The 21635-nt window shown below is 37.5% G+C and overlaps 1 protein-coding gene across 1 annotated transcript in view; it reads left to right on the top strand.

Annotated features, from left to right (window-relative positions):
- The window catches only part of CRYZ (crystallin zeta), a 29943-nt gene extending 14938 nt beyond the window's left edge, over nt 1-15005 (top strand). The window contains exons 5-9 of the mRNA XM_003921408.4: nt 2494-2545; nt 7026-7175; nt 9990-10091; nt 10193-10288; nt 10731-15005. Of these exons, the coding sequence (XP_003921457.1) occupies nt 2494-2545; nt 7026-7175; nt 9990-10091; nt 10193-10288; nt 10731-10892 (562 nt within the window). The 3' untranslated portion in view covers nt 10893-15005. The remainder of the gene's footprint in view (nt 1-2493; nt 2546-7025; nt 7176-9989; nt 10092-10192; nt 10289-10730) is intronic.
- Nucleotides 15006-21635: the final 6630 nt, after the last annotated feature.

Raw genomic sequence — 21635 nt, 5'->3', positions numbered from 1 at the left:
CTTCCAGTATGGAAAGGACAGCTCATCCGTCAAACCTAGAAGGGGCAAAGATGACATACTATGGAAACATTTGAGTGGGGAGGTGGAGTGTTGAAGGCACTCATCTGTGATTGCCTCACTTTTCACAATTAAGTAGGAGGCAAAGTGATCTTTTAAGAATCAGAGCTGAAGTAGCACCAAAATGCATGGTCATGTGATTTGTTTTTCCATAATACTTAGCCATTGGGATAAAGTATCAAGGAAGTTAGATTTGAACATTAATCTAGGGCTGGAATATTGGTGGCAAAATGGAATGGTGTAAAGGAAGTGAGAGCACAGAAGACAAGGGGAAAGGAGATTGGGCAGTCTTCTATGGGGTCCAGGCCGAGTAGGGACAGAAGGAAGGCCAGGAGCAGAAAGTGGACAGAAATGGAGCTGTCGAGAGTCAGTGATCTCTGCATAGTTGAAGAAAGGTTTTGAGAGAATATGGGTTTTCAGAGTTAGGATAGATTACTGTCATAATATTGTTTATTGTCATCTGATATTTCTCGGGTAGAATGGTTGCTGTTGTTTATAGCCCTGGGAGAGAGTAGCTAAAGTGGAGGAAAATTCTGGAACTGTGATGCTTGATTTTCTGTCTGAGGAATGCTGAATCTCCTTAATGGAACTGGATTTGAGGTTGAAGAGAAAGCCTATGTCCCAGGTCTTAGAGTCTGCAGTGACTAGTAGATGGTAGGGGACAGCAGCATGGAAGGCCAGGCTGAGTGCTGTGAGCACCAGGGAGAATGACTGTATTTGTCAGGGTTCTCCAGAGAAACAAATAGCAGGATGTGTGTCTGTCTGTCTGCCTGTCTCAGAATCAGTCAGTCTGTACACACACACACACACACACACACACACACACTCACTCACTGATTTATTTTTAAAGAGTTGGCCCACGAAATTGTGAAGGACTGGTGAGTCTAAAATTTGATGGAGTGGGCCGGCAGGCTAGAGACACAAGGAAGAGTTGCAATTTAAGTCCATAGAAAGTTTGCTGGCTGAATTTCCTCTTGCTCACTAGAGGTCACTCTTTGAGAACAAAGGCCTTCAACTGATTGGATGAAGCCCACTCACCTTTCTAGAGGGTCATCTGCTTTATGAAAAATCCAGCTATTACAGTGTTAATCTCATAAAAAACAAACAAACAAAAAAAACCTGTTACAGAAACATCCAGAGTAATGTTGGAACAACTATTGGGTTCCTTGGCCCAGTCAAGTTGACACATAAAATTCACTGTCACAATGACTCTACGTAAGGATTCCGCCGGGGATTTGCTCGCTTTTTCTCCCCTCACCCCAGGCCCAGGGACTTATGAGAATGTCTTTAGTGTTTGAGGGGCATCTTATAATAATTTTTTTAAAATTTCATTGGAAAGTATTTTCACATCCCATAGCTTAACATTAGTCATCCTATCCCCTTACATTTATATTTTATTTTAAAATGTTAGTTTTTTGGTAAGAGTTCTTTCGATTTATTATTCAAACCTTCATTTTAACTTAACTGTCTTCAGTCCCCTTAGCTCCAAGCAAGAGTGTGGGAGAAAGTTTCACTTATTGCTCATTGTTGCCACTTCTCAGCTGTTGGGGCACAGCTGGGAGCAGGACTCCAGTTACTGTGTTCGCATTCCCAGATGGAGCATAATGTTCCATAATGTCTCTGCAGTGTGACCACCCCACATTGTTCTAGGAAGTAAGAGATCTACCCTGAGAATCAGATCCAGATCTCACAGAATCTGCTGGCTTGTGACATTTGCACTTTCCATGTGAAATAGTGAGGCATCCCTTCATTACTTGCTGCATGTTCCATCTTTTCAGTATGTACTAGAAAAGTAGTCATGTGAACCAGAAGTAGAAAGAATATGCCATTTCACTAGAGGATCTGGACATTTTAGGGGACGACAAGGGAATCTTTGTGATAGGATTTATTGCATTTCCTACTCTCTGACCTTTGCCGACTCAGCATTGCTTTCTGAAATGGGAGTTCAAAAACAAGAAGAAGAAAAAAGAAATACTTTTTTTCCCTGGGCAAAAAATAGCCTAGCTACTGTGTTACTTGGGCATTACTTTAGACCACAGAATAAAGACTGAGCTATGATAAACCTGCTTTGAGGCCCTTTCTGTGGGAATATATGGGAATGAGAGATTCCAGATCCTCTAGGCTCCGCAGTTTCACTTCATGACCCACAAGGACTGTAGCCACTCAGAAGTAGTACCACATTGTGATCCCAGTGTCCAGCATAGTGCCTGGCACATAAAGACTCCCAATAAATATTTATTAAAGGAATAAATGAATTGAGGGCTTTGTTTATTCTGTGGAGCTTAGGGAATATTTGGGGCTATGTATCAGGTTGCATTTGCTCTTTGTGTCAGTGTTAGCCAGACTAAAAGTAGAAATTCCTTAAAGATGATGAAAACACCCGAGGTTAATTAGCTTCAGAAAATAAGAAGATATAACTTATGCTTTCTCTTGCAGTGCCCGTGTGAAAGCTGGAGAAAGTGTTCTGGTTCATGGGGCGAGTGGAGGAGTAAGTATCTTTTTTTTTTTTTAATGTATTTTTAAACAAGCTTGGGTTTGTGGGTTTCACATTATAGTTCCTTTGGTCATTTTTAAAAGCCAGATTTATAAATACAGTCAAAGCTGCTTTTTTTCTTTATGTAGTAAAACTTTTTTGATTTTGGTCTTCTGAAGGTGATGCTTTTTCATGAGTTTAGCATTTCTTGGTTAATAAATTCAACAGAGAACCCCATCAAAAATATATTAGATTTGCCACCCGTATTGGGGTGTGGACTAAGATAAACTTGCCTTGTTTTTGCCTTCAAGTAGCATGTTATAGGAATATTTATTAGAATTTTAAACAGTTTTTGAAGGTTGATATTAATTCCATATTCTCTTAGATAAGGAAACTAAGGCTCATTAAAGCTTACCTGTGTTGCCCAGTCAGCGCGGTAAAGCCACACTGTGAATTCTTAGTCCTTTCTATCTCCCTTCCGCTGCTTGCCTGCTGCGCTTTGATGACATTCAGGGAGTGCACTGTATACAGCCCTGTCCTTAACACCACAACCCATGGCTGAAAATGCTAATGTGGGGGAATGCGGGAGGAGGACTCAGAACTTATAATAAAATAAGCCCTTCAGTGAAATCACCCAGCACAGGGCTGCCAGAAGCCTCTTCAAGAAACTAGCTGCCAATCTGCCTCTGAGGAGCTTAGAGGGAAAAGTTAGAGAGAGCTCTGCAGTTAGAATTTAACAAGAAATCCACATGAACTCTATCAGTGGATGCTCTGGACATTTTGGAGATAAGATTTTGTATTTTAACAATAAAAAGCCTGGGGCTAGATGCTTGCTTTGAGGAAGCTGGTTAACTCTTTCAGAGCCCTGCGTATTCTGGAGAGTAGATTGAAAGAAGTAACCTATTAAATGGCACATTGTCCCCTGAATAATGAGTGGTATCCTGAAAATGTGAGTTTATCTTTAACAATGGCCAGGTAGTTTCAGTCCTTTTTGTCTCTCTTTTTCTTTTAGGTAGATGAATCACGAGGTTTCACACCTAGCTTACCATACTTCAAATAGATAATTCTAAAGGATTTCACAGATCAGACAATTTATTAAAAAACACCAGGATTGTCTTTATGGGGCATGAGAAAATATGACAGATGTACCTTGTCCAAAACTCCCATTGTTTAACCTCACTGAAGAAGCTATTTTTGGGTAAAATTAAATTTAACCCTAAATAACTAAAGGGTCTGTCAAACACATACATTTATTTAAATTGCCCTGGCTTTCAGAAAGCTAACCTTGTGCTCTGTATAGAAGGGAAAGATTTCAGTAGGAAGAGGACAGAAGAGTTTAAAGAAAATCTCTTTATATTCCCTTTACCCTCTTGTAAAAAGCCCAGTTGCTTCACCATGATTTTTTTTTAAGGTAAAATCCACACTGTTCTCTGAGCTGGCTGAGTTTGTTAAATCCTTGGCTGGCAGGGATAGGCTGGCGACCTGGTGTGTGAAGCGCTTCTGATCCTCCCTGTCCTATCAGAGGGAAACGGTACTGGGTTTTGCCTTGCTTCTGTTTGTAGTTTCTGTCCTCATTTAATTCAAATTCCTGTGGGATTATGTTGTGTGTTTAAAATGGCATGGAATTTATGAACACAGCTATTATCCAGATGTGTTGGTGGGGAGTGCCCTATTTTAGGGTAAGCAAAGTAAGTGAGGAAAAATATATACTCGAAGGAGTATAGCTCTTATAATTGTTGACAAGAATAGAATTAGAATCCCTTTAGAAGAGCTATTGAGTGCCCTTTTAAAGCAGTTAGAACCTAAGGAGATGTATTTACATTAGCAGTTTAAAGGTTGGTTTTATTAGAGGTCTTTTATTTAAATTTGAAAATTAAAGTTGAAAATCAATTGTGCCCACCTCATAGTAGATTGTGTTTTATCTAATTGGCTGTCTCTCTCCTCTGTCAGACAGTGAGTTCCATGTATTTTTTTATTTCAGTTAAACCAAATTCCTGCTGTAACCTGGCTGAGTTCAGCCTCGTTATTCCCATGGACCAAAATCTTTACAGTCCATTTCAGGCCTGGGAGTCTGTTACAAAGTTTCTATCATTATTTTTCATCGTAATTCTTTTCTTGCCCAACCCAGTCCTCCCTGTAAATCACTGGTTATGAGTAGCAGGTGATTTTGCAACATTTCTCCTTCCGTCTTGGGACATTTGGCAATATCTGAAGACATATTTTGTTGTCGCAACTTGGGGAAGTGGTTCTGGCATCTAGAGGGTAGATATCCTTCAATACATGGGATACTCTCCCACATCAAAGAATTATCTAGCCCAAAATGTCAATAGTGCCAAGTTCGGGAAACTCTGCTCTAAGTGTTTGTGACTCTTATTTGTACCAACATTTGTCATCTAATCAAACATATTTCCTAGTATTGTTATTTAAATAATTGCTCTTTTGTCAATGTTCTTAAATTATGTTGATTTCTCTTTTATACTAAGCACATTTATTTGGTATTCTAGTGATTTCTTACAATCCTGTGACTCTTTTTCTTTTTTTTGAGACAGAGCCTGCACTCACCCAGACTGCAGTGCAGTGTTGTGATCTCGGCTCACTGCAACCTCCACCTCCCTGACTTAGGTGATTCTCCTGCCTCAGCCTCCCATGTAGCTGGGATTACAGGTGCATGCCACCCTGCCTGGCTACTTTTTGTATTTTCAATAGAGACGGAGTTTTGTCAGGTTGCCCAGGCTGGTCTCCAACTCCTGACCCCAGGTGACTACCTCAGCCTCCCAAAGTGCTAGGATTATAGGCATGAGCTACCATGTTCCACCTAATCCTTTGACTTTACATACCATCTGTAAGATAATGAATCTCTAATGTATATCTTCAACTGGATGCTTTTGAGTCCATACTCCTCATCTTCAACTGACTGCTGAATATCTTCACCTTTAAGTCGATGAGCACTGTGCAGCTCAGCATGTTCTAAGTGATTCTTTTGTGTTTATTTTTTAGAGACAGGGTCTTGCTCTGTTTCCCAGGCCGGAGTGCAGTGGTGTGATCACTGCAACCTCAAACTCCTCAAACTCCTGGGCCCAAGGGATCCTCCTGCCTCAACCTCCCACATAGCTGGGATTACAGGCATGTACCACCACACTTGGCAAAGTGAAATCTGGAGATTTTCACAAACTTAGTGCTCTCCGGTTTTCTCCTCAGTTACTCTACCCAGTTAATCTTGCCAAAGACATAGGAGACATCCTATATTTATCTCTTTTCCTCATCTCCTACATTGAATCTGTGAGGAAGTCCCATTTGTTTTTGTTTTTTTCCAGTGCTACCACCTTTGTTCAAGCCAGCTTCATATCTTATCTAGACTGTTCTAACAGCTACAAACTGATCTTCCCCCTCCCATTTTCCTCACCACCTTCTTTGTGCCTCACATGTAGTTGGAGGGACCTTTTTAAAGCCTGACTCAACCAGAGCATTTCCTGGTTTAAGCTCTCCAGTAGTTCTGCATAGTTCTTAATATACTCTGAAGCCTCTACCTTCACCCCTCAGATCCTGTGTGACTCACCTTTACTGACCTCATCTTCCACTCTTTCGCACACGCCCCCTCCCTGAGCCACGCTGTCCCTCTTTCTGTTCTTTGATCCTAACTGCATTCCCACTTCCCCAGGTTACCATGGCCGTTCACTCTGCCCATAGCATCCTCCACGTGGCTGACCGGATGTTCTCATGGCTTGTTCCTCGCTTTTTTCAGGTTTCATTTTTTCAAAGTGGCCCTTTCTGATGACCTAAATAGTCCCTTTTCTTATCCCTTTAACCCAACAGCCAGTTTTATTTTTTCTTAGCACTTTTATTTTCTGAATTTATTTTATTCATTCATTTGTTCATATGACTATTATCTTCCTCCACCCTTAGAATGTAAGTTTCTTTCACATCTAGTATGGCGTAAACACTCAATAAACATTCACCATATGGATGAATTAGTTAATTTGCCCGTTTACCTGTCTCTTCCACTTAAATGGTAGAGGCCTTAAATTTGTTATTTAGAATTTCATATGCACAGAGAAGTCAGAGAGCATGTTCTGATTATTATCTTTAAATCCTACAAACATCTTGACGCAGTGCTTAAAAACTCAAGTTCTGCAGTCAGACTGGTCTAGCTCCTGTTTCCATCTCTGTATGTGACTTGTCCAAGTTACTTATAATTTGAAGCTTCAACTTTCTTATCTGGAGAATAGGGACAATAGTAGTATCTACTTTATAGGGTCATTATGAGGATAAAATAAAGCAATATGTAGAAAGTATTTAATAAGGTACCTAGAATATTTTAAATGTTAATTGAAAGCTATTTTTCTTATTTCTTCTTTACTTATTGTTTCATTTACACTCTTAAGTTGCTTAAAGTTAGGATAGATCCTATAGGAATCTTAAGTTTGTTGTATGTATTTAATAAGAGTTTGCAGGAAGATAGAGAATATATAACTATTGGGTTATATTTGTTTTTCAGGTTGGATTAGCAGCATGCCAAATTGCTAGAGCTTATGGCTTGAAGGTTTTGGGCACTGCTGGTACTGAGGAAGGACAAAAGGTTGTTCTGCAAAATGGAGCCCATGAAGTGTTCAGTCACAGAGAAGATAATTATATTGATAAAATTAAGGTAAAATTTTTTACCATTTTATGAAAGTCAAGCATTGTTTCTTGGAGACTTGCATGATTTGTTAATACATTTTTAACCAACTACTCCCTTAAAGTTGTTTGCTTCATTTTTTCACTGCTTAGATATATTTTTATGAGTGTTTTAAAACTTTATTTAAAAAGCAGAGATGTCTAATTTTTAAACCTTCACTGTCATTTTTGTGTTGTTTATGTGTATTAAATAGAATATAGCTTCTCTAGAATCTTATAGCAATAAAAATTGATTTTTAATGCAAATAACATTTTAAGTAAAGCTACAGCTTAGTATTTGCAGCTTGATGTGAATTCTGCATGGAAAGTGAGATATCCATAGATTACAAACTGGATCTGTGTGGCCCAGGGAATAACGTTCATTTGTTACCTGGATGCTTTGGAGGAATAATCACTACTGTATCTAAAGTGGTGAGGTGGCATTTAGTTAGTTGTTGCATTTAACAATTCAAGCAGATTCTGAATTTCTCCACTTGCACTGTAGTAGCAATTTGCTAAACATTTATTGCTTTACTAATCCTCAACCACTTCCTCACGTTAGGGAGATGAGAATTTCCCAAATATTGAGTACTGTGTAAACTAGATCATTACAAATGAAGGAAAAAATAGGAGTGAGAGTTTATTACCTTTATGGCAATCATCTTGCTAAAAAGCTGAGCAAAAGCACTTCTTTGTTATAAGTCTGGGGAACCTAAGATCTGGCACTCACTGCTGATACCATTATCCAAGAATATTCACAAAGATGAAAAATGACCCGTTATCATAAGAGTATGGTTTTTATTTAACAATAATCTAATTTTAGGGCCATGAAGTCTTAGGAGCTTCCACTGACTCCTGCTTAAGTGTCTCCCATTCTCAAAAAATTCTCTTAACCTTTATCTCAACCCCTTTCTCTCCTTTCCTTTCCCACAAAACTTCTTGAAAATGTGGTATTTATTGCTTTTACTTCTTTACCTTCAACCACGTCTCACTGAAGTTTTGCTTATAGCCCAGGTTTTTATACTGCTTCCCTGAGAAGCTCCTAATTAACAGTCTGCTGGTCTTCTCTCAGGCCTCATCCTGTTTGATTTTTCAGGAGCATATGACCCTGACGGCTTTTCCTTGAAACAAGTTCTCTTCTTACTTTCCTGACTTTTCACTTTCAATCTGCCTCCTCTTCATATTATTTAATACTTATATTCCTTAGGTTGTTTTCACTTGGTCTCTCATCTTCCCTGGTGCTAGACCTTCATCCTGATCAGTCTCATATACTCCTGTGGCTTCCTTACTACCCATATGCTGTTGATTTCCAAAACTATCTTTGTCCCGAGTCCGATTCCTTCATGCCATCAACCTGCTGGTCACCCAAGACAGAAACCCTCACTTAATTTATTTTTCTTGTCTCTTAATTATCATTCTCCCTCCCACACAGCAAGTTGGTCACCTCATTGTATCAGTTTCATCTCTGATATGCCTCTCAAATGTATTTCCTTATCTCTATTCCACTCACCACAGTAACTTAGTTTAGGCCTCAGTTTCTCCAGCCTTGACTTATTCATAACTGAGCTGATATCCCTTTTATCTTTGCTGTGGTCTCCCTCTTTTAAAAAATCTCCAGAAATAACTAAAATGGAGCTCTATGAGGAGAGGATTTTTGTCTCTCTGTTCCCTACTGTACTTGCACATGCAGTAATGAATACTTGTTTAAAAAAAAAAAAATCCAAATCCTTTAACATGGCATTCACTGTGTTTTTACTATCTGTCCCAACTTGCAGTCTCCTCTCTCCTACCTTTTTCTCTCCCTGCCACTACTCCTTACCTGATTACACATTTCAGCCTTGCTTGTATTTCAGTCCTTGTGTTCTCAGTCCTCTCCATCTTTGCTTTTCTGTTTATTTGGCCCAGACTGTGTTGGCCTCAGGTCTAGCTTCGCCTTGCTCATCTTCCTTTCTTTTGGCTTAGGAAACTCCTATTCATCCCTCAGGGCCCAGGTCAGCATCTCTGTGGAACGTTCTCTGACCATGGCAGGCAATCAAATCTTAACCTTTTTTCTCTGTAATCTATGGTTTATTTCTTCAGTGTGTTACTTAGCCCATTAAATTATAGTTATGACTGTAGTGGTCCCACCTTTCTCACTAGTTTTGTTTTGATTGCCCTGTGTTTGTCTTTGCATTCCTGGTACCTAGTATAATCCCTGGCACAGGGATTCATTTGTGTCTGTGTGTTAAAATAAAATGAGTTTAATGTAAATACGTGTCGCTTTTTGTAAGAGCCAGCATCCAACATCCAAGATGCCAAAAGAAAAGAGTTAGTGTGTCAAACAGATTATAAACCATTTAGAACAAAACCAAATTCTCCAAAACAACAAAAATCATGCAAAACCAAAGAGCTAATGATATTTTCTTTTGTTTTTTTTTTGTTTTTTAATAAAAATGGGGGGCCCCTGTGGTTTTGGGACTTTTGATTTATTGTTTCTTTATGAAAGTTCATTTTAAAGATAGAAAATTTTCAGCTAAGGAAAAGTATTTTATACTCAAATTGAGTCTAGCACCTGAAAATTCCAGGCAAGTTTTATTTCATTACAACAAATGTATTTTGTACAAATCTTTATCATTTTAGATGTTCTGGCTGGTAACTTGGAATTATCTCATAACTATATAACTAAATTATTTGAAAATTACATTGTTGGTCTCAAGGATGTAACATTTATATATCATTTGAAACATATTTCTGTAATATATTGTACAGATAGTAGCTATTTTACAGTTTTTCACTTGTCTTACTCTACATTTCTTTTATTATGTAGACATATGTTGGTGAGAAAGGAATTGATGTAATTATTGAAATGTTAGCTAATGTAAATCTTAGTAAAGATTTGAGTCTTCTGTCGCAAGGAGGACGAGTGATAGTAAGTATTCATTTTTTTTTTTTTACCACTTTAATGTTTTACCACAATTTAACACTATTTTGCAGTAATCTTAACTGTAGACTTGCTGCTTTTCATATTAGGTTGTTGGCAACAGAGGTACTATTGAAATAAACCCACGGGACACCATGACAAAGGAATCGAGTATAATTGGAGTTACTCTCTTTGCCACAACCAAGGTAGGAAAATAAGTACTTCTGATTTTGCTAACTTACACACTGGTACAGTTTTCCTGTTCAGGCAAACTGAAAGTTTAAGTAGATGTTAAACTTAGTTATATGACTAGAGGGAGTTGGTAAGGGTTAGTCACCAGAAGGACAGCTAGGGTGACAATATAATTTATTATCCAATTAAGCATACCTTTTGAGAGAGAAATGTGATACTGATAATTATTTCAGGATAATAGGTATTTTGTACACTAATACTGTCCCAGGCAGATGGGACTCGTGGTTACGCTGTAGATAAACTACTTTTTCTGTAGTTCTGGACAAGTTGACAAAAGTCACACATTTGTAAGAGACTCTTTATGGTATAACTCTTAGATCCTGAAGTTTTTTAATGCTTCTGAAAATTCAGTCATATGGTCCACTACAAAAATTAATTTGTTTTTCTTTTTCTTAGGAGGAATTTCAGCAATATGCAGCAGCCCTTCAAGCTGGAATGGAAATCGGTTGGTTGAAACCTGTAATAGGTTCTCAATATCCACTGGAGAAGGTGGCTCAGGCTCATGAAAATATCATTCATGGCAGTGGGGCTACTGGAAAAATGATTCTTCTCTTATGATGATTTTTTTCATGGATTTCCTACGTAATTACAGGTATTGCCTTTCCCCCAGTTGGACTTACCCTATATTTTCTTTAATTAACATTCAATTCAGTGAGTTTCTTATGTAAAAAATAAGATTTTTATTTGGAGAGCAGAGGCAGAAGAGTAAAATTCATTGTATAGCTAGCAATATTTTTTTATGCCAACTGTCTCAAATCAAGGAGTCATCATAGTAGGAAATAGCATGTTAGTGGTCATTTGGCATGAGGGTGCATTCCAGTAATTCTTAACTAATGCTTGATTAATTCCATACCTTTGATTAAAACATGCTAGTTCACAATAAGACTGCTCAGTTTCCAAGGGTTTTCAATCCTACTTACCTTTCTAAAGGTTCTCTAGTGTCTGATTAGCCATGACTGTATTGGACTTTGAACATTTTTTGGACTAAAAAACCTCTATTTTAAACTAATCTTACTTGGATCTATAACTCTTTTGTAAAGGCAAGAATAAATAATATCCAGGACAATTTATTAGTTTTCTCAGTATTTTCCCAAATATTAGAATATTCACTTCATTGTTGGTTGGCTGCCAATGACTGCATATGTTCTCTGAGAACAGGAGCTTTGTCTTTGATGTAATACATAGTCTCCAAATAGGTAATACTTCTCAATTTATTAGATTTTCAGAGTAGATTTAGAGTTATCTGTTTGTGTGGTGAGGGTCATATATTTTTGTTGAAATTAATAAGCTCACAAATTTGATAAATTAATGATCTGCATTTGTCTCTTAACATAATATGTAATAAAATCTATGGAAAATTAAAACTTGCTTTTCTAATTTTTATAGTATTTGCTTCTTATCACTTCTGCGTAGCTTCTCACAGTCACTTCTTTACAGTGTTCTATGCTGGAAGCCTTTATCTAAATTAAATATAGTGATGACTTCTTAGCAGTCTTGCCATCAATACTATATTTAGGAAAATAAGTCTGGCTGCTTGTTATTTTTGTTTCTCTTCACATGAGCACATCCTTTTGTCTTGTTACATTATGTGGTTGATTGTTTTGACCTGATTTGTCCTGTTGAATGACAATTTCTGGCTTGAACATGGAATTCTGCCTCAATAATAAACAGAAAACACAGCTAATTTTTATAGTTGAAGGATATCATTGACTTCTGGCTGTATGTGCCATGGCTGAAGTGTTGTTGCTATTAGCATTTTCCAACTTTATCCACTATTTCTTTTATAGGTTAACTGTCCTATAAAATAACACTAAAAAAAAAAAGTGTTAAAGCAATGTCACCAATATAGGCTAGCATTTAATGTGCATCCTAAAATGGAGGATTCCTTTCCATGCCACAAGGTAAAAGACTATTTATTCTGCAAAAGTCAGTTTAATCTGTTTGTACTTTTGCCTCATCTGTAGAAAGAGTTAAAGCATACGGATGACTTAACACTTCACAATCCATTGATACAGTTCAGTTAATCTTGAAGGCAAAACTAGCCAAACTGTGTGTATTAATACCGTATTTATGGATATGTAGCACTGGGTATGTTCTCTGCATAAATCTGTGTAGTTCTAGTCTTGTCCTGACTTTCAGCCAAATGCATTCACTACTTGGGTGGTGCCTGTGGCCTTAGGGCTACTGCCTGACAGTGCCTGTTCTTGATGAAAAGTGGAGAATAACCTGTATAATAAACAAGCATGGTTTCACTCAGTCTTTTGGATTTCTGTTCCTGGTTGCTTTGACTTCTGTGACCTAGAGTCACATAATGTGTTCGAGACCAAATTCATCAGCACCCTGAGCCCAAAAAGGTGAGAATCAACATACCAGAGGTCACATGACTAAGAAATTCAAATTCAGCTGACTTTTTTGTAGATTGTTGATATAAAACCATAAATTTAAATTCCCAGGCCTTTGGCTTTCCTTGCTTACTGTACCTCTGGCTTCTCTAATAGATTATTCTGTTCATCTATTAGTTCAACAAGTATTTATTGAGTACCTAGAGTCTGAGAAAGCACCCTGCTGGATTTTGAGAATACAGAGATATGTAAGACAGAGTCCCTAACCATAAACTCATAGTTGGGTAAGGACGAGACCCAAGTAAAACATTTTAGAGTATAAAAGAGTGTCAGACAGGGTTCTCCAGACTAACAATAAGATATATATGTATTAAGAGATGCGTTTAAAAGAATTTGCTCATGCAATTATGGGGATTGGTAAGTTAAAATCTGTAGGGCAGGCCAGCAGGCTGGAAATGCAAGTAGTTTCTGTTGTTCCAGTCTTGAAGAATTCTTTTTCTGGGAAACCTAGTTTTTTTGTTCTTAAAGCTTTCAGCTGATTGGATGAGGCCTACCTGCATTATTGAGGGACATCTCCTTAAAATCAACTGATAATTTTTTATAAACATGTAAGTAGGACATGATGACTATGTTGACACAAAACTAACCATCACAAGGGTGACAGACACAGAGGAGGGACACTTAGTGTAGCATGGGATTCACAATCATACATTTAATACATTTGATGCATTTGTTAGCTGTCTCCATCTACAGTAGCTCTAACCATAGAAGTGAAAAATAGAATGCTTCTGAAAGGAAAAAAAAAACTAGCATTTTATAATGTCCTTAACTTAGCTTATTGAGTCAAGAAATTATATGTGTGCCAAAGGGCTTCCCCAATTTATAGTGTAAAGAGTTTTCTTTTTCTGCACAGTTCCCAGGAACAGCAAAACCTGTCAGGCCACTTTGACCTGCCTCTTTCAGCCTGCTCGACCATATCTCACAAACAGAAAAACACCTCAGCTCAATGCTCAATCATTTCTTTCCAATACTGTCTTTTTTTGCTATAGTGCTTTCAAATGTCATTTAAAAATTGTCACATGACAATTTTACTAATCCATAGGGCTCATACTGTGAGAATTTCCTACATCCAAGGAAAGGGCTTAGGAAACGTTATAGAAAGAGACATAAGTTCACTTTGATCTGTGTACACTCCTAAGTCATACATGGGGACAGTCTGTGTATGTCATTAAAAGTGAGTCTAATACTCATCCCAAAACCATTATGTGATACAGATGTTCATTAAATGTGCTAAATATAACCACAGATAGCAGTCACTGATTTATTCATTTCCAACTTCATGTAAAAATACCCACAAAACTCCAGTAGTAGAAGAAAGTGAAGAAGAAACCTTGTGCCAAAATCCATTGGGAATTTCTAACATCAGTGTGAATCATTTGAGTCATTGAACCAAATTATCTACAGAGTAGGCAGGAAAAAGCCCCAACTCAATCACTGCCTCTATGACAGATACACCTTGTCCAAAATTCCCATTGTTTAGCTTCACCGAAGAAGCTATTTTGGGGTTAAATTAAGTTTAACCCTAAATAACGAAAGGGTCTGTCAGACACTTGCATTTATTTAATTGCCCTGGCTTTCAGAGAGCTAACCTCGTGCTCTGTACAGAAGGGAAAGATTTCAGTAGGAAGGGGAGAAATGGACATGAATGGATACAAGACTAAATACATATAACCAGTGAACTTATGGAAGGAGCTGTTCAACCTCACTAGCAACAGAGGAAATGACACTCATGTACTATTGGTAGGAGTATAAAGTTGTTTTTGTTCTGCAGAATAGATAAGTAATGTCTTTAAATTTTAAAATGTGGATTGCCTTTGATCCATTAATTCTACTACAGAAATTTATCCTAAGAAGATAGACATATATGGAAAGATGTGCCAAAATTTTTTTCATTGCTGCATTGCTTATCATAGTGAAATATTGGAAACGACTTAAATTTCCATCAATTGAATGATTAACGTGCTAATCAGTACATCCATGTATTGCAATACAATGTAACTATTATAATGCCAAAGTAGACCCATAGTTCTAGAAATGGGAAAATGTTTACTATTAACAGTATTATTAATAAGTTTAAAAAGCAGATATGGGATGTATGTAGTATAATTCTGCTAACATATAATCCTTTTTGTGTGTGCATTTCAAGACATACCTAGTAGATAGTTACCAAAATGATTTGTCTTAGTGCTGGGATTGTAAGTATTTTCCCCAACACTTACTTTTCAAACATTTTCAAATTTATCATTTTTAATAAAAAGTTGTTTCTGACAATTCAGTAGCTAAATCCTATTTAGGAAGAATAATTCATTAAATAATAAATATTAACAGAATCTAAATCTTAATGTCAAAAATAAAAATAAGCTCCAGATATATATATATATATATATATATATATATATATATATATATATATATAATCTTGAATCTTCTGTAATTGCCTGCACATTCAGATTAACAGTTGCCCCTTGGTATACATGAGGTATTGAATCCAGAACCCTCTGAGTATACCAAAATCCTCACATACACAAGTCCCACAGTCATCCCTGTAGAACCTGCATACATTAAAAGCCAACTCTCCGTATATATGGGTTTCACATCCTGCAAATACACCTGCCTTTGGTTGAACAAAACAAAATCTGCATGTAAGTGGAGGCATACAGTTGTAACTCACGTTGTTCAGTGGTCAACTGTAGTTCTTACTTGTGCAGAAAATTTATTCTTATAACATGCTCAGTAAAAAAATTATAGTGTGTTTATATTGAATTTGAACTAAGTGGATCATAATGATTTAGTTTTTATTTTTAAAATAATAAACTGTCCTTTGAAAAAAATCCATTTTCTTTTCAAAAGATAAAGCATTCTTCAGGTGAAGAGAACTATCTATTTCTGAAGGAAAACTTTGTGTTTGCATTTCTAGAAATGAAGGATCAGACTTAACTCATGGTTAATAAAAAACTCAAAATGAACTTGGGCTTATTGATTGGTTTTGGGTGCTTATTTTGATTGTAGCATCACATTTGAAATCCAGTTGTAAGCATCACCTCTAATCAAAGCTCTTTTAGTATGTGTGACAAATGCATTTTAACAAAATTGTACCCATGTATTATTTGGTGAAATATTGTGCTTAGGAATTAACACTGTAACTCTGTTTCACAGTTTATCCATGTAATTTGAGTTTTTACATGTCTTGCAGTTTCTTTCATGTCTTGCAGTAGCTTTTGGGTTTATTAGCTGGTTTCACTTAGTCTTGTTTATAGGCCTATCACTATAGCTTCTAAGTGCGTCTCAGATTATGTTCCCTTTTATGTCTATCAAACTGCGTTTCCACATAAATGAAAACTCTTCAATTGCTGGAATTCTTTGCTGCTTTATTGTCAGCCTACTAGCTAACCAAATGAGGAACACTGCTTTCCAGAGTTTTGTTCTACCCAATGGTAGGCAATTTATCTGGATTTTTTTTTATATATATAATGAAGGAAATAATCCTATTCACATTTACAAATTTATTTGCATCCTTTCGTTCCAGCCTCCTGCTTCATTGGGAGTGATGCCCCCCTTCTTACTAAACACAATTTCTCTGAATCTCATTGCTCTGGCCTTTCCACGAACTTTATATAATCAGTCAGCCCCTGAATCTTATATCTTCATCTTCTTCCTAAAAATATAAACCTCTCAATATGTTTCCCATCCTGAATTCCAGAATATCATTCTCCTGGTACCCCAGACCTTCTCAGCTTTATTGGCGAGCATCGCTTCTTCCACTTACTTTTTAAATGTTGCTGTGCTTTACTTTCTGATTTTTGTTTTCCCTCTCTACATTCCCTCTGGCTGGCATGTAAACCAGGCCTCAGTATCACTTGGTATTGGTGACCCTCAAGCCTTTGTCTCTAGCCTGTTCTATGCCCTAAGGTCCATATATTAGACTGACAACTGGTTATTACTCAGATGTTTTATAAACTTCTCAAAATTGACATGTTCCAAATAAAATTCTCCCCAATAGCAAACCTGTTCTACTTCCTGTATTTCTATCTCAGTGTAGAAAGACACTGTGTACCTAGTTAGTGAAGCCTGGCAGTCATTCTTAATTTATCCCTCTGCCAAGAACCCCTTCCAGACTGAGTGCACGGTGGAAAAGTGGCAGCACTTAGGTTAGTGGAGAAGCAGAGGAGCAAGACTTAGCAGCTGCAAGACCAGGAAAAGTAAACTCGGTCTAGAGAGCCCTGGACCCCCAGAAATACTTGGGGAATATTTTTCAGGGAACTATATGCCCTTAACCAGGCACTGTCGTCACTGAAATAATACAGTTTGCATTACTTCTATTTCTATGGCCCCATTTGCCCTACCTGTTAACCCCCAGGTGGTGAGGACTAGAAATTAGGTTGCACACCTTTCTAAACTCATTAGAGGGGGAGGAAATCAGGTTTCAGAGCAGAGCTTCCAGAGCTTCCAGATGGCATTTATAGTAGCCTCTGAAATACATGTTGTGGATATTAAAATCCATTTGGACTGTTATAACAAAGTACCTTAGACTGGTCAGCTTCTAATTTATTCCTAACTGTTCTAGAGGCTAAGAAATACAAAAGTGTCTGGCAGATTCAGTGTCTGGTGAGGACATGCTTTCGGGTTCATGGATGGCACCTTCTCATTGTGTCCTCACATGGTGTAAGGGAAGAGCTAGTTCTCTGGGCACTCATGACCTATCACCTCCCAAAGACCCCACATCCTAGTATCATCACCTTGGTGCTAGGTGCTTGTACCTGTAAATTTTGGGGGCACACAAACATTCAGACCAGATCAATCATTCTCCCTCATTTCAATTTTACCTGCTCTTTGACTTCATTCAGTCCCTCTCTTTATTTGCTCTCTCATTGCCAATCTCAGTTCAATGGCCCTAAGCAGCCCTCATATCCCATCAAGCTTATGTTGGTCACTAACATACACTCAATTATCTTGAATTACCATCCTTCTACAAAATTCACTCATTGAAGCCTAGCCCTGGAAGAAACTTGTAATCTGCCTCCAACTTCCAGCTTTTTTACCACTTCATAGATGGTAGATGTAGCCAATCATAAGGAGCATGTGCTGCTCTGCCTCCCCCTCCCATTTGCCCTTCAAACCCAGCACTCTCCTGCCTCTAGTTCATGATGTCACTCCAGTCACGATGGTAAGGGAATTGATACAAACAACAGAAGAAAATATGGACTGTGTGAAGCTCGTGCAGCTACTAATCAGGAGGAATGAATATTTCCATCTTAATTTTAACCTTTTTGCTCTAGAACTTAAGCAACTCGAGGTGAGGAATGAGACCTAGCACACTGAAGGCATTCAAATGTTTGGTGAGTGAAAGGTTATAACAGGTCAGGTTTTCCTACCTGTGCAATTTTCTCTCTCAGAACTAATATGTCACTTATCGTTTAGAGAAATGCAAAACAAAACCACAGTGAGATACCATCTCACACCAGTCAGAATGACTATTATTAAAAAGTCAGAAGATAACAGATGCTGGTGAGGTTGTAGAGAGAAAAGAATGCTTATACAGTGTTGGTAGGGTTATAGATTAGTTCAACCATTGTGGAAGACAGTGTGGTGATTCCTCAAAGACCTAAACATAGAAATATCACTTGACCCAGCAATCCTATTACTGGGTATATACCCAAAGTAATAGAAATCATTCTCTTATAGACACATGCACACATATACTTACTGCAATACTATTCACAATAGCAAAATGTGGAATCAACCTAAATGCTCATCAATGATAGACTGGATAAAGAAAATATGGTACATATACACCATAGAATACTGTGCATCCATAAAAAGAATGAGATCATGTCCTTTACAGGGACATGGATGGAGCTGGAGGCCATTATCCTTAGCAAACTAACATAAGATAAGAAAACCAAATACCACATGTTCTTCCTTATAAGTGGGAGCTAAATGATGAGAACACATGGACACATAGAGGGGAACAACACTCACTGGGGCCTATCAGAGGATGGAGGGCGAGAGGAGGGAGAGGATCAGGAAAAGTAACGAAAGGGTAAGAGGCTTAATACCTGGGCAATGAAATAATCTTTACAACAAACCTGCAAGACATAAGTTTACCTGTGTAACAAATTTGCATATATACCACTGAACTTAAAAGTTAAAAAAGTAATGTGTGTATGTATATGTACATATATATATACATATGTATGTATGCATTATTTAATTTAAAATTTAAATTGTGTCACAGAAGAGCACACAGATATAGATACATGTTTGTACATTAACTGGAAAGTAGAAATTTGACATTTGACGTTTGGATCAAGTATGAAAAAACTGCCTTTATGTGCAATCAAAGTTTAGCTCTGGGCACCTGCCATCTGGGTTCAAAGTAAAACTTATTTTTGATGGTCCAGAGGAAAAAAAAGTGGAATTAAAAAAATAAGTAAAACCAATCTATTAAAAATTATTTTTCTTTATTATTTTGTTTGGGTGAAACAAGAATCTACTTCTCTTAACCTTATTCAATTTTTTACCTTTAAAACTTTTAACAGCCTAATTCTTAAACTCACATTCTAAATACTGAAAGTGCACAACATAGGTGAGTATTAATTTTTAAATGTCAATTCAACTTAGTAGAAAAAAGCAATTGATGTGCTTCAGTAATAACTTCCACTTGTTTTAACTTGTTATATTATCGCTTGCAATTCTATTTAATTGGCATGTAATTTAATTGCCACATAAGTTATTTAATTATATACTACAAATGGGGAAAGTTGTTTATAGGCAATCATATCTCTTTTGTTAAAATCTGGAATGCTAGATCTTCCTTCATCTTGTGTTTATATGTAATTACTTCATGCTGATTATTTGCATTGCATAATTGAGTTATATCACATATTAACTCATTCTGTCATTGTTTATAGTGGGGTCCTGTATGTATATTTACATTTGTATTATGTTTTAGTAACAAGTTCAGACAGTCAAATTTCAATCTAATTTATTATTAAAAACAAAGGTACTAAGACCTGTGTTTCTCTCTTTATGGAAATTCCAATAGCACAGAAATTCACACCTGTTATTTGTTCAGGCCATGATGCCTTACTTGCTCTCCCTCCTTTGCCTAACTTCAGTCTATTATTTTTGAAGGTTTACCATAGGTGTTGCTTCTACTAAGAAGGCTTTTCTGACCTCACTAATAATCAGGTGATTTTTCTTGTGTTTCTTTCAGTACCGTAATGATATAGGGCAGGCGTCCCCAAACTTTTTACACAGGGGGCCAGTTTACTGTCCCTCAGACCACTGGAGGGCCGCCACATACTGTGCTCCGCTCACTGACCACCAATGAAAGAGGTGCCCCTTCCTGAAGTGCGGCGGGGGGCCAGATAAATGGCCTCAGGGGGCCAAATGCGGCCCTTGGGCCATAGTTTGGGGACGCCCGATATAGGGTGACACAGAACTAGGGTATAGACTCTATTTTTCAGCAATGTGGCAACCTTGGACTCTAGCAGGATATCCTTGGAAAGCCTTAGGTTTTTTGGTTGTAAATCAGCAATAATAGTTACTTACTTGATTGTTATGAAAGATATATTAAAGAAACCTTTTTGCCTGATGCCTGGCACATAGAAAAGCTTTGAAAACTCTAGCTTTCTTCTATTTAATGTTCAATAAATAAAGCTTGAATGAATGAGTGGATTACAATTATCTATTGACTTATCTGACTCCCACTGTTCTGTTCATTTATTCAGGAATAGGTCTGTGATCTTTTGTCTCATGTAAGATAGAAAATAGCACTTGCCTCATAGTAAGTGGTTGACAAGTTGTAAAAACTTTTTGCTGTTTTATCTGACTAAATCGTCCATAAATATTATAAGTAAATATTACTCATTTAACAATGTTTGTTAAACCCTTACTCTGACCCAGGCATTGTTCTGCAGGCAGGTTATACTTCAGTGACAAAGTCTCTGTTTTCATGGAATTTGCATTTCAGTGGAGAAGGACTGACAATAAGCAGACAGACAGGCAAGTACACCGTCCAGTGATGAGAGGAGCTACACAGAAACATGAAAGAGGACAAGGGGGCAAGACAGTATCAGGAGCAGTTGCTATTTTTATGCAGCATCGTCAGGAAGGCATCCCCAAAAAGCTGATATTTGAACAGAGACCTAAAGGAAATGAGGAAGTCAGGCCTGTGGACAGATAACCGAATACAGAACTTTCCAGGCAGAAGGTGTAAGAAATATGCCCTCATGCCTCCTAAATATATAACAATTAACAAAAAAATTTAAAAGAAACCTTGGCTTTCTAGCATTTGCTATACAGGGTGGCAGGCTAAGATGCTCCGGTAGATGTTGAGAGCCAGTCAGTGGCAGTCCACTCAAACCACTCACTACTCATCACTGGTAGTCATAGGAGGGTATTCAGGAAATACACAATCTGAGCTGGGTTTTGACAAGACCACTCTGGCTGCTGTGTAGGAAACAGACAATGGAAGACCACTTAGAGGCCACTGCAATAATCCAGTGAGAGATGATGGGGCTTTGGGGTAATCTTGCATTTGAATGAAGTGTTATAATGTAGACCAACTCAGTCATTAAGCTGATGTCATTCATTCATTCATTCATTCAACAGTTTACGTATCTTATACTGCATCTGTAATTCTTGAGATGTATCTGTGTGGTCTTATTCAAAACTGAGTAAACATTTCTGTAAAACCAGTAGTGAAATTTGTATGGCTATATGAATTAAAGTTTAATTTTTTTTTTTTTTTTGAGACAGAGTATCGCTCTCGTTACCCAGGCTGGAGTGCAATGGTGCGATCTCGGCTCACCGCAACCTCCGCCTCCTGGGTTCAGGCAATTCTCCTGCCTCAGCCTCCTGAGTAGCTGGGATTACAGGCATGCGCCACCATGCC

The sequence above is a fragment of the Saimiri boliviensis genome, chromosome 11, assembly GCF_048565385.1.
Source record: "Saimiri boliviensis isolate mSaiBol1 chromosome 11, mSaiBol1.pri, whole genome shotgun sequence".
Taxonomy (NCBI): Eukaryota; Metazoa; Chordata; class Mammalia; order Primates; family Cebidae; genus Saimiri; species Saimiri boliviensis.
The sequence above is the reverse complement of the archived record's forward strand: the minus strand, read 5'-3'. Positions and strand labels throughout refer to the sequence as shown.